Consider the following 14,791-nt stretch of genomic DNA (forward strand, 5'->3'; position numbering starts at 1 on the left):
TGCTTACAGTTGTGGAACAACAGTATTTCTCTCATGAAGTGCCTGGCCACAAACCAGCAAACAAGGTGGATTTCTAGTATTTATAATGGGCAAATTCCTGCCTTTGTTAGAAGCTGCTTCTGACCCACCACAGGCAGAAGCAGGCAGTGCTTGCTCTTCATAAAAAAAGATATTTTAGACAAAATCTTAAATATTGCCAAAGTTAATTCAGTTGCCAGAAAAGATCTTGTCATACAATATATGAATAACCTTTTCACTTCTCTTTCCCTTTTGTAAACCAACTCTGACACCTGCTTTGGGATTTACCTTTTCATTGTAACTTGGTTTTATTTATATTGGTGTAGGAGTCCAGGAGCATTACTCAGTAAGAAGTCAGTTATTACTTACCATTACAACAAAGACAGTAGCTGATATGCCTGGCAACATATGTATTAAATACTTTTAACCTTAGACAGTTCAGCCAAGCATTTATCTATCACATGAATTGTGTTTTTCAGATACTTTGCTACCTTTGCCTTCCACTCCTCCTCCTTCATGACAGAAGGACAACCCCTAAATCATATGATTGGACAGAAAATATTGCTCACAGCGAAACTCTCCTATTTCCCACAGACGTGGGACAAACACATCGAGACAGAACTCAAAGCTGACCACAGAAGAATCAAAATGAACCTTCTTCCCTCCTTCTCTACAGAGACATGGGCCCTTTTGCTTATTTTCCTAGTCCTCCTGATAGTGTGAGTAAAATACTCTTTATTGGTTCTTTGCTCATGCAATTTTTCCGTTCTTGCTGTTGTTTATTTTCATGCAATTAGTCTGCTGAAGAGCAAACAGGTAGGTGTGATTTTCAGATTTCCAGTCTCTAACAAGGCTCTAGGAAGTGACAGAGGAGTTTAAAGACTGTACAGGTGTGTGACCTTTCTCTGAGGTTTGGAGTATTCTCATGCACCTTTACGATCTTGCTGCTAAGCATCAAAGCAATAATCAAATAATAATGGTGCCAGGCATTCATTACCAGCAGGGATGGTACCAGTGAGGATCATGATCTGTTAGGTTATTTTCCACAGAAGTAGTGTGTAAGGAAGGCTGTGCATCCCTGACTGAGGTTGCCCTATGGAGGGGAGCAGGATGTAGATAACCCTACTGTGTCACCTGCAAAGGTGGAGAGCAGCAGAAAAAGAGCATTCATAGGATCGGTTCTTGCTCCTCCTGACTCCTTCTATAGTGTCCAGGTAAGATGCTCCACCCAGGGGCACCTGGACCAGGAGGGGTACTCTGCAGAAGTTAGATTTGCCACATGCCTGCAAGGACAGCATCCCATGCCTGTCCCCACAGCCCACCCTTGCTGGGGGAAGAAAAGAAGCCCAGAGCAAGGTCAGCTCCCCACTCCTGGCTTTTCGGACAAACTCCATCCTGCTGCTTCAGAGGAGCTGTGCTAGTGAGAAAATGCTTTTGTCCGCTTTGCTGATGCCATTCTGCACTGCAGCATAGCAGGGTTGGCTGAAAACCCCCTTCTGCTGGGACATACAGCATCTCCACTGGCAGCCCCTGCCAACAAGGCTGGACTGACAAACTTTGTAGTGTTGACAAGCCCTTAGGCAGAGACAGCATGTTGCTAGCCATAAACCTTAACGATTAATGTGGTGCACATGAGCACAATCCATTTGTCTGCCCTGGCAATGCTCCAACCACAGCAGTTCAGTAAGCTCTGAAACTTTTAGCCCTTCTTGTCAAGCCCTTTTCTGTGATTTGGATGACTCAAAAACCTGTTTGGGGCAGACTCTTTAAAAAAAAAAAAAAAAAAAAACCCAACAAAACCACACACACTAAAAAGCCCACCTTCATGATCCTAAACCCTCATATTTCAATAACTCTGTGGCCATCTAAGATTGCTGGTTACCAGACTCCCACCTTCTGCAGTCACTTGCAATTTTATTATGGCAAAAGGGACAAAACCCAGATATTTGTTCTCTGATACCTGAGCTAAAATAGAAATTTCACTGCCCATTAGCACAGGGAGGTTGCTTAGATGCTTCTTGTCCATCTGGGGCAATGCTGTTCCTGTTCACATATGAAGGAATATCATATATTTCTGGTTCATATCCATGGTAAGAAAAAGTAATGATTATTCTCTGTCTTTTCACTGGATGATCCTTCTCAGTCTGCAGAAAACCATGTCACGTTTTAGTCATAAGAGCATTAGACTGCACTTTCCTGGCCATGTTTCAAATGGATTAAGCCTACCCTATGTTCTTATAATGTTTCTGGGCTTTATAACCAGCCCAACCTGACATTTCCTGGTCCTCCCACAGCTCCCGCTGCCCATAAATATTATAAATTAGAGTCCACAAACATTTTATACTTAATACTGAATTAACCTTTGACAGAAAAGGTTAAATATTAGCAAACAGCTCTGTGAAACCTTTCTGCACCTACAAACACCCTGTTCTCCCCGTTTTTTGCCGGCTCTAGACTATAAGATGAAGTCTGCTTTTGTGCTCTGGCAGAACCTGTGCTGGTGGTGACTGATCTCAGGTGCGGTCCTCCAGATTTAGAAAATTATTACTAATTGCAAAGGAAGACTCCCTAAGTCTCAGCCTAGACTCTGGCTTTTTAGGAAAGCAACCCCAAGATTCTGGCTCAGCGGCTGCTGCCACGAGGCCCAAAGAAGACCTCTGATAACATCCCTCTGCTGAACTTTTGCATCTTTATATCCCTTATGCAATGAACTGCTCACTTGGGAAGCTGCAGCTGCTAACTAAAAACAAATATTTTGAGGAGCTCTTTCAACACAGCCAAAGACAAGCTTCAGAGTGCTTCAATCCAGGTCCTTGTTGAGAAACAGAAGGCCCCGAGGTAGAAGTAATAACTTTACAGCTGCCAAAAAGGGTGCTTCAGAGGAAAGAAATCTGCAAAGCTGTCAATAAAATCTAAAGAGAAAACCATCAGGACAAGACTTCCTGACACACCACTGAGCTAACGCCTGGCTAAGGGGAGGGAGAACAATAAATGAAATTAAAGTGCAGCTTGACAAAAGCCCTGCTTGGGACATCACTTCTGGCACTGCTTTGATTTCTCTTCAATAAAAACATGTAAACTTGGTGTTCCTTCTTCCAGCTCACTTTTCTGCCTCTCCTTTTGTTGGAACGAACTCCTCTGTTGACTTTTGCTGAAGACTTTAAGGTCCTGTTTCCACCAGAGCACCTATGCCTTTAGGAGGCAGCTGCTTTTACATCAAAGTGATCTCTCTGAAGATCTGTGTGACAGCAGTGAGCCTTTACACCTTTATTAAGTAGTTTTTACAGGGTAATATTTTTTTAGGTCACTTTTTTCCAGCTCCTGGATCAACCTCTTCTACTTAGAGTCAAAGGGATATTGTTACAGTCTCCAGCTTTAGGAGAGCTTGCAGTACCAATGGCATGGTGATATAGCCTTTGGTTGTCTTTTGTGTCACACAGATACGGGACCTGGCCATTCGGTTTGTTCAAGAAGTTGGGTATTCCTGGCCCAAGACCTCTACCTTTCTTTGGGACGTGCCTGGAATATCGGAAAGTAAGTGGCTGAAGCCTTTCTGGCTCCAGAAATATCTGCCTTTGCTCATACAGCTGTAGCTAAACAGATACATGGCGATGATAAGTTATCTCCAAATGCCAAGCTGCACTCTAATGCACAGGTTTGTGCAAAGGCCAGCACAGGAGAAGGGCTCAGTAACACAGACCACGGGGCCTTGTGCCTTTAGAACATCTCCAAAAAAGCACTCATATGCAGCTGATTTACAGCTGTACTTTGCCAGCATCCTGGCAAACAGCTCATTCACAAGCACGATGTACATTTACGCTGTCCTTCATGAGGTTTTTGGAGAGGAGGAAAACTCTGAAGGCAGCTCTGAACATCACTTTACAGATATTCCTCCAACCCACCATCTCCAACATTATCCCCTCTGCTGCATCCTCTCTAATTTTTGAATTGCCTTCCACAGGGTTTCTTGGAGTTTGACAATGAATGTTTCCAGAAATATGGGAAAGTCTGGGGGTGAGTATGAACCACTGATCTCCTAAGGTAAAACTAGAATCCATAGAAAGGGGAAGAAAAATTCATTAAGAAAGCTCCCTTTTCACTACCTACAGCCTGGTGGTCCCAGCATGATGAACACAGCAACAATATCGTGCTTGTGGTGGCTTACATTAAAGCCTGATAACTGCAGGGATGTGCTGCTATCATGTTATATGGAAATAGCTTTGACCTGTACTGTGAAAGCTGTTTTAAATCTGATAGCAAAAGCCTTTCGCCCGATCCTAACAAAATCAGCAGCAAAACTACTATTTACTTAAGGGAGAATCTGGAACTGGGAGGTCAGGTTCCTCTGGTTTACCAACAGCAAAGGAATGTGAGTGACTCCCAATAGCAAGCTAAGAAGCAGATCCAAAGGCTGCCGACTCCCTCGTGCTGCTGATCCTTACCTGCTGTGGCAAGAGCTAGTGCAGCTACTGTTGCTCTGTTCTGGGCATCTCCTATGGCTTTTATCACTGCTGTTATAACTTGGGCTACAAACTTACATATCCTCTATAATGCATCCCTTGGTCCCTATAGCCACTTTTAAAAATGGAGGCTGGAAAAGATGTCTTTATATAAATGAGGAAAGTGCATGAGTCCACTTAATATACATCTGTTCCAGGAACGCATTCAGAACTCAGCTCAGACAAAAACAAGAATCGAGTTTCATCTCCAAGGATGTTTCAGTGCTGTCAGCCCAGGTCTCCAGACACTCAATTCAAGAGCCTGAAAGGGGTCAAACAAGTTTTCTTCTAATACTGTAATGTGTTTAAGTGCCTGGAAAAACACAGAGAGTCAGGGGAGAAAGTGAAGACACTTGCTTCATTTAGTATCTGGCCCTTTGAGGGATGAAGCCCTGCCCCTTTCCCAGTGAATTTGGAAGGTGTTTAGCCCCCGGTATCATTTACAAAACCAGATGTGAGAAGGCCTGGGAGTCCTTTTCCATCTCTAGTTTCTACATTTCTGTACTTGTATATCTGCAGAACAGCAAGGCTGGTGATGGAGGAGCATTTAACACAGCTTGTTTCATGGGCATCAGCCAAGCCTTGCACTTCAATTATCTGGGGTTGTTTGTCTGTCTCTTCTTCTCCCCTCACCAGGATTTACGATGGCAGACAACCTGTGGTGGCTGTCATGGACCCCCAAATCATTAAATCTGTACTGGTTAAAGAGTGTTACTCCACCTTTACCAACCGGAGGGTAAGAGTAAAAGCACTGTGAGGTACCATATAGTCCAGAAAAAAAGTATGGGAGGAAACAAGCATGAAGCAGGGGTCCCATAGGGGATGAGTGACTGCACTATAGGGATTACTGTAAATGGCCACTGTATGTCACTGTTCCCCTGCCTTACAGTCTGGGGACTGCATACCCAGGCTGGCAGAGGAAGCTGTTTGCCTGCACATCAGACAAATTCTGCACTCACACCTATATACATATGTATATGGATGAATTTGAGTCTGTGTGAGCATGTAGGAATCTGTAAGGGTCCAGCTAACACATGCCGCCAGCTGGGATGCAGCTAACCCTAGTTAAGTGTGTGTCCACACATGCATATGGGTGTTGGGCTTGTTGGGTTACTTGTTCTGGATATGGAAATGGCATCTCACAGCTGGTTTACTGCAGGAAAGGCGATTTACGTATGTGTGTCTTGAGAGAAGCTTTTTGTAAGGCCTTAGTGGGCTGCCAGTAGTAATGCCCCTGAAATAGCCTTGGCAGGGACTTGCATGCTACATTCCTATCCTTGGAAGAAAGCAGCTATCTTTTCTGGGGTTAACACCTTGCCTTTTCCCCCTCTAGCATGTAGAACTAGCAGGGGTGCTGAACAACGCTATCTCTCTAGCTGAAGACGAACAGTGGAAGAGGATTCGTACTGTGCTCTCTCCAACCTTCACCAGTGGGAAACTAAAGGAGGTAAAACACAGAGGAACAGGTACAAGCGAAATCAGAAAGTCAGTAGACACTGTTTTCGGGCTGAGATTGTCACAGGGGTCCGATTTCTTCAGTCAGAGCCTGCCAACTAAGCTGACTTGTTTAATTTATGCCTAATTTAAAATGAAAAAAGCTTAAAATAAAACCTTAGCAGAAAGATCTTATTTGTAAATATTCATGAAACTCCCTGTAGCCTTTGTAAGCCTGTCTTAAGGGTGTAAAATGTACTATACTTAAATGACCATCTCTGTTTTGTGTTGCAGATGTTCCCTATAATGAAGCACTATGGGGAAGCTTTGGTGAAAAATATTCAAAAGCAAGTGGAAAAGGACAACACTATACCTGTAAAGGAGTAAGTAGCTGCTAGGAGTAGAAGACTAAGCAGCAAACCTTGTTAGCAAGTGCTGTGATTCATTCATTACTGGCAATGCAGATCACTTGCCGGGTAAACCAGATCTCTGAAATGAAGAATGGGACTAACTGGGAGCCTGGATGGAAATTTGAAAGGGAAAAATTAAGCTGGGATGTTAGTGAATTGTTCTAGAGGCAGAGACTCAGAGAGGAGTCTTCTAAAGGGAATTAGATGGCAAGAAAAATGCTCCAGAACAGCGTTGTGAATCCACACAGATCCAAGATAACCCCAAATCTGCCAGGAAAACCCAGTTTTCCCTGCGTATACTCAGGATCTCTGTGTGGCACCACCTCGTACCATGGGGCACCAGGGTTGCTGGCCTCTCTGCCCCACACACAGCACTGTGGGATGCTTGTCCATCACATGCCCTATTGCTGGGGAAGTGGGCTGTAGTGTGGCCCCAGGTGCATTGTCCTCATCTGTGCCCTCCACATGGGCTCTGGAACAAAACTGATGTATTTCATGCCCAATTTCAAAGCACACATGCAGAAGGGGCAGCTGCATACCAGTAGTCACATACCAGGATAGCTCTCTCCTATCAAAAATCCCATAAGGATAGTTTGTAATATTCTAGGGTGGCGCTGGGTTGAACAAGACCATTTTCCTGGCACATTTGAAGCCAGGTGTGTTACCACCCCTCCCCAAGAAGCTAACATGCTTGAGAACCACATGCTGTTCTTGCACTCACCTGTTCCTGTAGCTACATGTCATTTTAAAATCCTCAGAAAAGCTGTCCTATTTCAAAACCTACACAGGCTTGAAACCAAATCTCTCTAAAGATCTATCCCTTTCACTGTAAGTGCTTTTCAGTTACCATATATCCAATTTCCTCTTCAAAACCAGGACAGGAAGTCTTATGAGAATATATATTTGAATGTTGCATAAGCATTAGGAAACAATATATTCACTTAGTCCAAATATTTAACCACAGTCTATCTTTTCCATCTTTCCTCAGCATCTTTGGAAGCTACAGCATGGATGTCGTCACTAGCACTTCATTTGGTGTGAACATTGACTCCATGAACAACCCCAAAGACCCCTTTGTCAGAGAGATGAAAAAGCTGGTCAAGTTTGACTTTTTTGACCCACTCTTCGTCTTGATATGTAAGTGGCTTTTTTAAAAATTTCATTCAGGTGTCAGAGTACTACTGAAGTGTGACTTTAGTAACCATATGAGACTGGTGCATCCTATACATTAACCAACTGTTGCTTAGATAACATCACTAGGTAGGATGGAAATCCTAATGGCTCTTGTCTTGTTGTTTCCTCATTGTTAGTTTCATGTTAAAACTCTGGGAAAGAGGCAGGTGAAAACTTCCTCCACCTTTGGCATCCACAATGCAAGAAAGATATGAACATCCCAGCCCGTATCCAACTAAATGCTGGAAAATGATTCAAGGGTTGAAAAGCAAGTTCAGCTGTGAGGCTTGAGGAGAGTGGTGCTATCTGAAATGCACTTTCTGGAAGAGTGCTGAGTGGGGACTGTAATTAGATACTATTTCCTAGAAGTGAAATAGCTTAGCAGTGATGGTGATGGACCTTAAATCACTTGCAACCTTAAATCAAGATTAAATACCTTGCCAAAACATGGGGAAAGTTGTAATCTGTGCATAGAGGAAGTTCTAGTGCTGCAGATTTTATGAATCTATACACAAGTTCAAGATCCAGTCTCTATGATGAAGGAAGTACTCTGAAGGGGACTTGAAAGTCTTTGCATGAGCACAGCATGACAGTGAATAGCTCAGCCTGAAAAAAGAATTCAGAATTTGCAGTATTTCTCTTCTGAGCCACGTTCCTGTTGTAGTGCTGTACAATGTACAGAAGAAACCTGTACATAGAAAAAGGTGGCGGCATACGCTTTGGCCATCTCTTAAAGCGATGATTATACCCAGCTCAGTTGTGCCCATTTGACAGAAACCTGGGAGAGGGTTGCATCAATAAAAACTATCCCAAGGGAAGGAGAAAGAGGAAAAAAGGCAAAGTCCAGGCTTTTCACAGGTAAAGAAATCAAGAAAGGAAATAATTTCTCAGTATCATCATTACTTCCTCAGTAACATCCATAGCTACCTTATATGAGGTGGAGTTTCTTTACAGTGTGTAATTTTATTTTAAATTTGTTTTTCAGTTGTATTCCCATTTTTTATTCCTCTCTTGGCCAAGATGAATGTAAGCTTCTTCCCCAGTGATGCTGTAGATTTCTTCATGAGATCCATCTCCAAAATTAAGAAGGATCGTGAGAAGGAGACTTACAAGGTAAGCGGGCGTGAATTTGCTAGCAATTGTAGCAGACGATACACTTAAGTGAAACATGATTTGGGTGATGATATCAAAGGTGAAGCCAAAGTACAGTGACTCAACACAATCTGAACTTACTTAAGTGTAAACACTTTATTTTAATACTGTCAGAAAACCCTCACCTGATCAGTCCTGGCCAAGAAACAAGTGGACTTTGTGCATCCATAATCTGGAGCTAAATCCAGATAAAGGCTTGGTAGAATTGGACTAAGCTTGGGTTTGCAGAACTTGTGATGAGTCAAAGAAAGACACTCCCTGTAGAAGATTAGGCAGAGAATGAGAGCAAAATAAGCAGCACAAAAGCAGCAATACTACCCTTCAGAATTGTGTATTCCCCTCTCTCTTTTCAAAAATTGAAGCTGCTTCCTGTCAAAATTCTCCCTTTTAGAGTTTGGATCCCTTCCTTGAAATTCGTTCAAGACACTGCTCTACCACACAATGGCTTCAGAAAAAGGACAGAAACATTTCCAAAATAAAAAAACAACAAACAAGTACTATGTTTTTCAATGTCACATGCATTTTGGAGACACTTTCAGGTTAAAAATGGTGCTTCGGCTATGAAATCTGCTTATCTGAGCCAAGGGACCTGTCACCAAAGAAACTCTCCTGTTTCTCTTCTCAGGGCAGAGTAGATTTTCTGCAACTGATGATTGAATCCCAGAACTCAGCCAGTCACGAGAGCAATGAAGCAAATCCCTCATATAAAGGTAACAACAACCAAATAGTCATCACAGGAACAGGGGCTGTGGGAGCAAGAATATAGGGAGCTGTTTCCCAGAAAAAGCCTCAGTGGGCCACCACCAGCTCCACTGAGCAACTCCAGGCAGAAGTCTCTGTCCCTTGTTGCCAGCACCAGGGCTAAGGGGAATCCTCAGGTCCTTTTGTCAGGGACTACAACTGCTGTGTCAATCATTTATACCCAGGAAATCATCTGGCTCCTCTCTTAAATTACTTTTTCCAGACAGACTGTAGGGTAGCTATATGTTACCAGAAAACAACCACAACCACCCTGCCTCAACCCCACATGTTGCTACCTGTTGCTCGCTGAGACCATCAGCCAATGCTGGTTTTGCTCATCTCCCAACATCCTCTCTCCTCACAGCCCTGACTGACACAGAGATCCTGTCGCAAGCGTTCATCTTTATATTTGCTGGGTACGAGCCCACCAGCAACACACTTGGTTACCTGGCATATGAACTGGCCACGCACCCCGACGTGCAGCAAAAACTGCTGGAGGAGATTGACACAGTTTTACCCAACAAAGTAAGGGGACATTGAGTAGTGGTAAAGACCCTCTGATCCTGCTGTCTTCCTTGTTCAGTCAAGATGAGAAATCTTTAACTCCTAAACATCCTCCCCCTGGGATCTTTCAAGAGCTCTGACACACACTGAGACCACTGAGCCCTGTAATGGTTTTCTTTTGATAGCTGAAACCTTCCAGGCCACCCCACTGCACATTTGCCATACTCTGCACCCACACACAAGTGGATGTGGATTTCCAGGCATTTCCATCACTCAGGGATGGAAAATTAAATCGGTTATACAATTTCTACCTTGAATTTTGTTCTTCAGTGAGTCTGAGACATAGTTGGGGCAGTAGGGTTTGGGAACACTCTGGTCTCAGTCATTTTAGGACAATCCAAGCCTCATGTCAACATACCTGGTCATCTTTCTCCTGTCATCCCACAGGCTCCTCTCACTTACGAAGCAATGATGCAATTGGAATATCTTGACATGACAGTGAGTGAAACCCTTCGACTCTTTCCCCTTGGAGGACGGCTTGAGAGAACCTGCAAGAAAGATGTAGAAATAAATGGAGTGACCATTCCCAAAGGAACCATTGTTATGATTCCACCCTATACTCTGCACCGTGACCCTGAGCACTGGCCAAACCCAGAAGAGTTCAGACCAGAAAGGTACAAAAAGTACAGTGAAAGGGAAGAAATATGCTGCTCTTTCCTCACATAGTAATTAAGAATTAGCTTCTGATTAACTTCCTAACGTCATTCTTCCTATCTTTTTACAAACAATACTGATGAGAAATTGCAGGCTCATGAGAACATCATTTTAAGAAGAAAATGAGCTTTGCACTTAAAGCAGTTTCAAACAACAATCTTATTGGGAAAATAACGCTGATACCTCACAACATCTTGTACACAGTTTTTAGGCTTGCTGACAGAGTGGCTATTTGGTGAGTTTTTGTAATTGCTAGCCACTCTTCTGTATAATCTTCGTTGCTGAACCTGTTCCCTTCACACAGGCTTTGCTACCAAATATATCAGAGTAGATCCTTCCAGAGTTGCCTTTACTCCTTGTTTTCAAGGAAGTGATAGCTCTTCCCTAGCTGGTTACTTTTATAATTGGTACCTACCTCTCATTCCCAGCAAGACTGAAGCCATAGGCTGCTCCTGAGCAAGACAGCTCCTGGTTTCTCTCTCACTAAATACAACAGATAGGAAACATCAGTCACTTTGGGAAAGTATGTTATCTAGAGTTTCACTTTGCTTCCAGATGCTACTAGTCTGGATGGACAGAATTAAAATCAAACACTCAAGTGGGATCCCACCTTGTCCTGAACGAGGGCTCTGACATAGCACTCGATTGCTGGGGTATGCTGAGATAGCGAAAAAACCAAACAACAGTCTGCAGGGCACCAGCAAGAGATCTCTGGATAAGTGATACATATATGTAGCTTTTTGAGTTTTTTTTGCTGCCTTCATTTCTTTTCCCCAACCATATAATTAACCAGGTTCAGTAAGGAAAACAAAGAGGCCATAAACCCATATACGTACCTGCCCTTTGGAGCTGGTCCCAGGAACTGCATTGGGATGCGGTTTGCTCTCCTGACTCTGAAAGTTGCCATCTCCATCCTGTTGCAACATTTCACCTTCCAGACCTGCAAAGAAACTCAGGTGAGGAGCACATTACATTTTGAAACTCGCACACGAAGAGCCAGGTGCCTAGTTTCTCACCATGGGTGCTAACACCAGATGCTTTGCACTTTCAGGGGAGGTGCACTTTCAGGCACTATAGATTAAGTTATGTCCAAACTGTGACCGAGTTTCTTTCCTTTAATATCTACTTATTTAATTTGTCTATCTCCAAGTGTGTTTTTCCTCTTATTATTGCAGATTCCTCTCAAGCTGAAGTCACAGGGACTCTTAAGTCCAGAGACACCGATTATTCTGAAGTTGGTCCCCCGGACAAACACTGCACCTGCAGAGGCATAAAACCCAGCTGCATCTGCAACCCTTCTCCAGCGTCTAATGAATGCTGTGCTAACAAAGGGATCACACATCGCAGGAAATCTCTCCTACACATACAGACACAGAAGAGCAGCTCTAGCTAATTCTGGAAGCAATTACTACATATTTACTAATAAACATAGCTGTCAGAAATGTAATGTGGATCACTGGGCAGTGACAATACACAGTTCCCTTAATTTTGGTTGCAGAAAACAAGAAATAAATCCAAATGAGAAGCTGATCATCCAGTCACTTCTAAGGGGACTTCTCCATCTGGAGAGAAAGAATCACTGTTGCATCCAAGAGAAACAAGGTGTGATGGAAATTCAAATCACTAGACCTTGCTGGGCAGGGATGGGTGATGTTCTTCTTGGTGTATCGATGCTTGAAATTTCATGTGTTATAATTGAGATGACTGGTGTGAGACTACATCCTAGATACCAAACCTCTCTTGTGCCATGTGTTAATTAAACTAAAGTGTGTACAAATACTGTCATTAAACATGTTTGAGAGCTGCTCTGTGTTGTGTATAGTAGCTGATCACTTTCTATTTAAAAACTGTATTCAGCCTCAACCCTTGAAATTATCCGTGTGCATTGCTTTCCACTTAATTTAATGAATCTGTTCCTTCATTTAATGCTATCTAACCCTCCCATTTGTACAGTATTTTACAAACACTATAATTCCCACCTCTTACTTTGATTAAGAGGTTGCCTTCAGTTCAGCACTGGCCAACTCTTTTCCATGCTAGAGCGACAGAGGATTCATTGCAGAGAGCAGCAGGAGCAGCTCTCAGGAGGTGGTGACCTCAGTGCAGGAGGGCCACTGCTCCTGGACAAATTATCTGGACACAGCTTGTAGCTGAGCCTTGCCTCCCAGAGCCATGGATGGGCTTTTCACATTGCCCGTGGTGGGATGGTAGCCTGCTGTGAGCTGCTTTGCTCTTGAACTGATCCAGAGTAGTCTATGGCTTGAGCCCTATGGGACAGTCCTGCCATCAGCATGAAGTTTTGACCAAAGGACTTATGCCATCCCTGATCATATAAACAGGGAATATCAAAAAGCAGGTGGGAGGTTCTCCCAGATCTGAATTTCACATGCCAGTTAACCACAGTATATTGTGCTAGTCCTGAGAGCTACAAACCAAGAAAGTTATTAATAAAATGTGAAAGGTTTTTAGGAGACCTGCAAGCCAGATCAAGTCACCCCTTAACTTTCTCCTGGGATCCTTTGCTCTAAGGCAATATTTTCCAAATCGTGGTCTATAATTTTCTCCCGTGGCCAAGTGCTGGTCTCTTTAGTCTAACAGACAAAACTGTAACATGATCCAAATGCTACAATCCAACATAGTACAAACTTTATTCAACAATTCGTGTCCATTCTTTAACAACAGTGGAAAGTAAGGGGCTTGGGAGTGGTCAGTCAACAGTGCAGTGGATTTCTGATCATTAGAAATCCCCAAATCAAAGCTGCCCATTTTTCAGGACAATACAGCAACATTCACCAGGCTCTAATTCAAGAGTTAGCAGCTTGTGCTGTCCCAAAAGGCAGATAAAACAATTATACTGCTCCCTTCTGACTCATCATCTGTGAAAAATTGTTTGGGTTTTGCTGTGTACACAGTAAGGCATGGTTAGGAGTGCTGCCAATAAGGCCCTTCCTCAATTCAAACTGTTGCTCATCTCTTACCAAGGGCTAAAAACCATCAGGGGAAGAGCTGGGCCTGTCTTACTGTTGTAATGCTGCAGCAGCTGATGGGGAGAGTGCAATACCCCTGAATGGACAGATTAGTTTAAAAACATTTTCACTGTAGGAAAATGGTGGTAGGCAAAACTAACTCCAGATTCAAGGAAAGGGAAAGAAAGGAGAAGCCACCAAGAAAACAGCAAGTCACTTACTTGCCAAATAGCTGCTTCAAAGTAAAGAAAGTAATTTTGGTATCTCATAAACAAAATCAAGCACCTTTGTGTGGTGCTCAGAACCAGAGAGGGTTAATCCAGCTGTACCCCGAGACAGGCAGTCCTTGCCCAGCACATGGCATCTCCGGGAATGAAGTCATTAGCGTAACTGTACAGATCACTCTTCCAAATGTGAAAAATGTGACTAATTCTCCAGCTTCAGCCAATTATGACCTGCCAGGACTATCATAACAGCCCATAAATAATGTGTAACAAAATCATGGTAATGAGTCTTCTAGAAGAAAATTAGATCCTCTGTGTCTTAACTCCATAAAATTACTTTGCTTATAAGGGCTGCCTCCGTCATTCCCAGCACTTTCCATTGTTTCACTGGCCATCCCTTGGGAATGGATGGGAGCTGGCCAGGAGTCTGCTGGTCCTGGTAGCTGTGCATTCATCAGATTTGTTTTCACTGGTTTGGCTGTTTCCTCTTTAAACCAGACATATCACTACTTAACTCTATTTTCAAGTGTTTTTGCTGATAAAACAATTTATTTAGACCTTGCCGATTCTTTTAGCTGCTTCAACACATCCTCAGCAGGCCTGGGACATCATATTGTCCCAGGATAGCTGGGTCTTTGTCAGATGAAAGAGCTTCCAAGGTAGAAGTTAATTTGGGGACATTTGTGTTTCACTTCCCCCCCTAAATCCTCCCAAACCCTAAGCGGGAAGGAAAAAAGAATGAAGAAAATCAACGTTACATCAGCATTTAAAAAAAAAAATGCTTTTCTCAAAGACTTTACAGCCATGTCTCATCAGAGAAACAATTGTCGAATCACTGTGCAAGCGTAACAGACTCACACCTTGGAAAAACACCAGCATCACTCAGGAAGACTTCTGTAAGTTTTCAGAAATATATTTCCCTTATTACAGAAAGGCTTGCTGGGGACTTTCCAAAG

At 43.1% G+C, this 14,791-nt stretch overlaps 1 protein-coding gene across 1 annotated transcript; it reads left to right on the plus strand.

The window, feature by feature from the left end:
• Window positions 1–623: 623 nt before the first annotated feature.
• On the plus strand, window positions 624–12,451 carry LOC104362186 (cytochrome P450 3A29-like). Its single transcript, XM_009968445.3, has 13 exons — window positions 624–737; window positions 3,459–3,552; window positions 3,980–4,032; window positions 5,154–5,253; window positions 5,851–5,964; window positions 6,246–6,334; window positions 7,350–7,498; window positions 8,520–8,647; window positions 9,312–9,396; window positions 9,792–9,952; window positions 10,379–10,605; window positions 11,439–11,601; window positions 11,821–12,451. Exons 1-13 carry the CDS (start codon window positions 667–669, stop codon window positions 11,917–11,919), a joined length of 1,533 nt encoding a protein of 510 aa, XP_009966747.2. The 5' UTR covers window positions 624–666; the 3' UTR covers window positions 11,920–12,451.
• The last annotated feature ends 2,340 nt before the right edge of the window (window positions 12,452–14,791 follow it).

The sequence above is a fragment of the Tyto alba genome, unplaced genomic scaffold (assembly GCF_018691265.1).
Source record: "Tyto alba isolate M040663 unplaced genomic scaffold, T.alba_DEE_v4.0 Super-Scaffold_28, whole genome shotgun sequence".
NCBI lineage: Eukaryota > Metazoa > Chordata > Aves > Strigiformes > Tytonidae > Tyto > Tyto alba.

Bases quoted from the DNA above. Each gene is read 5' to 3' on its own strand.
- LOC104362186 (XM_009968445.3), top strand. From the start codon at position 667: ATGAACCTTCTTCCCTCCTTCTCTACAGAGACATGGGCCCTTTTGCTT. The intron at 738-3,458 runs GTGAGTAAAATA...TGTGTCACACAG, and splicing joins TTCCTAGTCCTCCTGATAGT to ATACGGGACCTGGCCATTCG. The intron at 5,965-6,245 runs GTAAAACACAGA...TTTGTGTTGCAG, and splicing joins CCAGTGGGAAACTAAAGGAG to ATGTTCCCTATAATGAAGCA.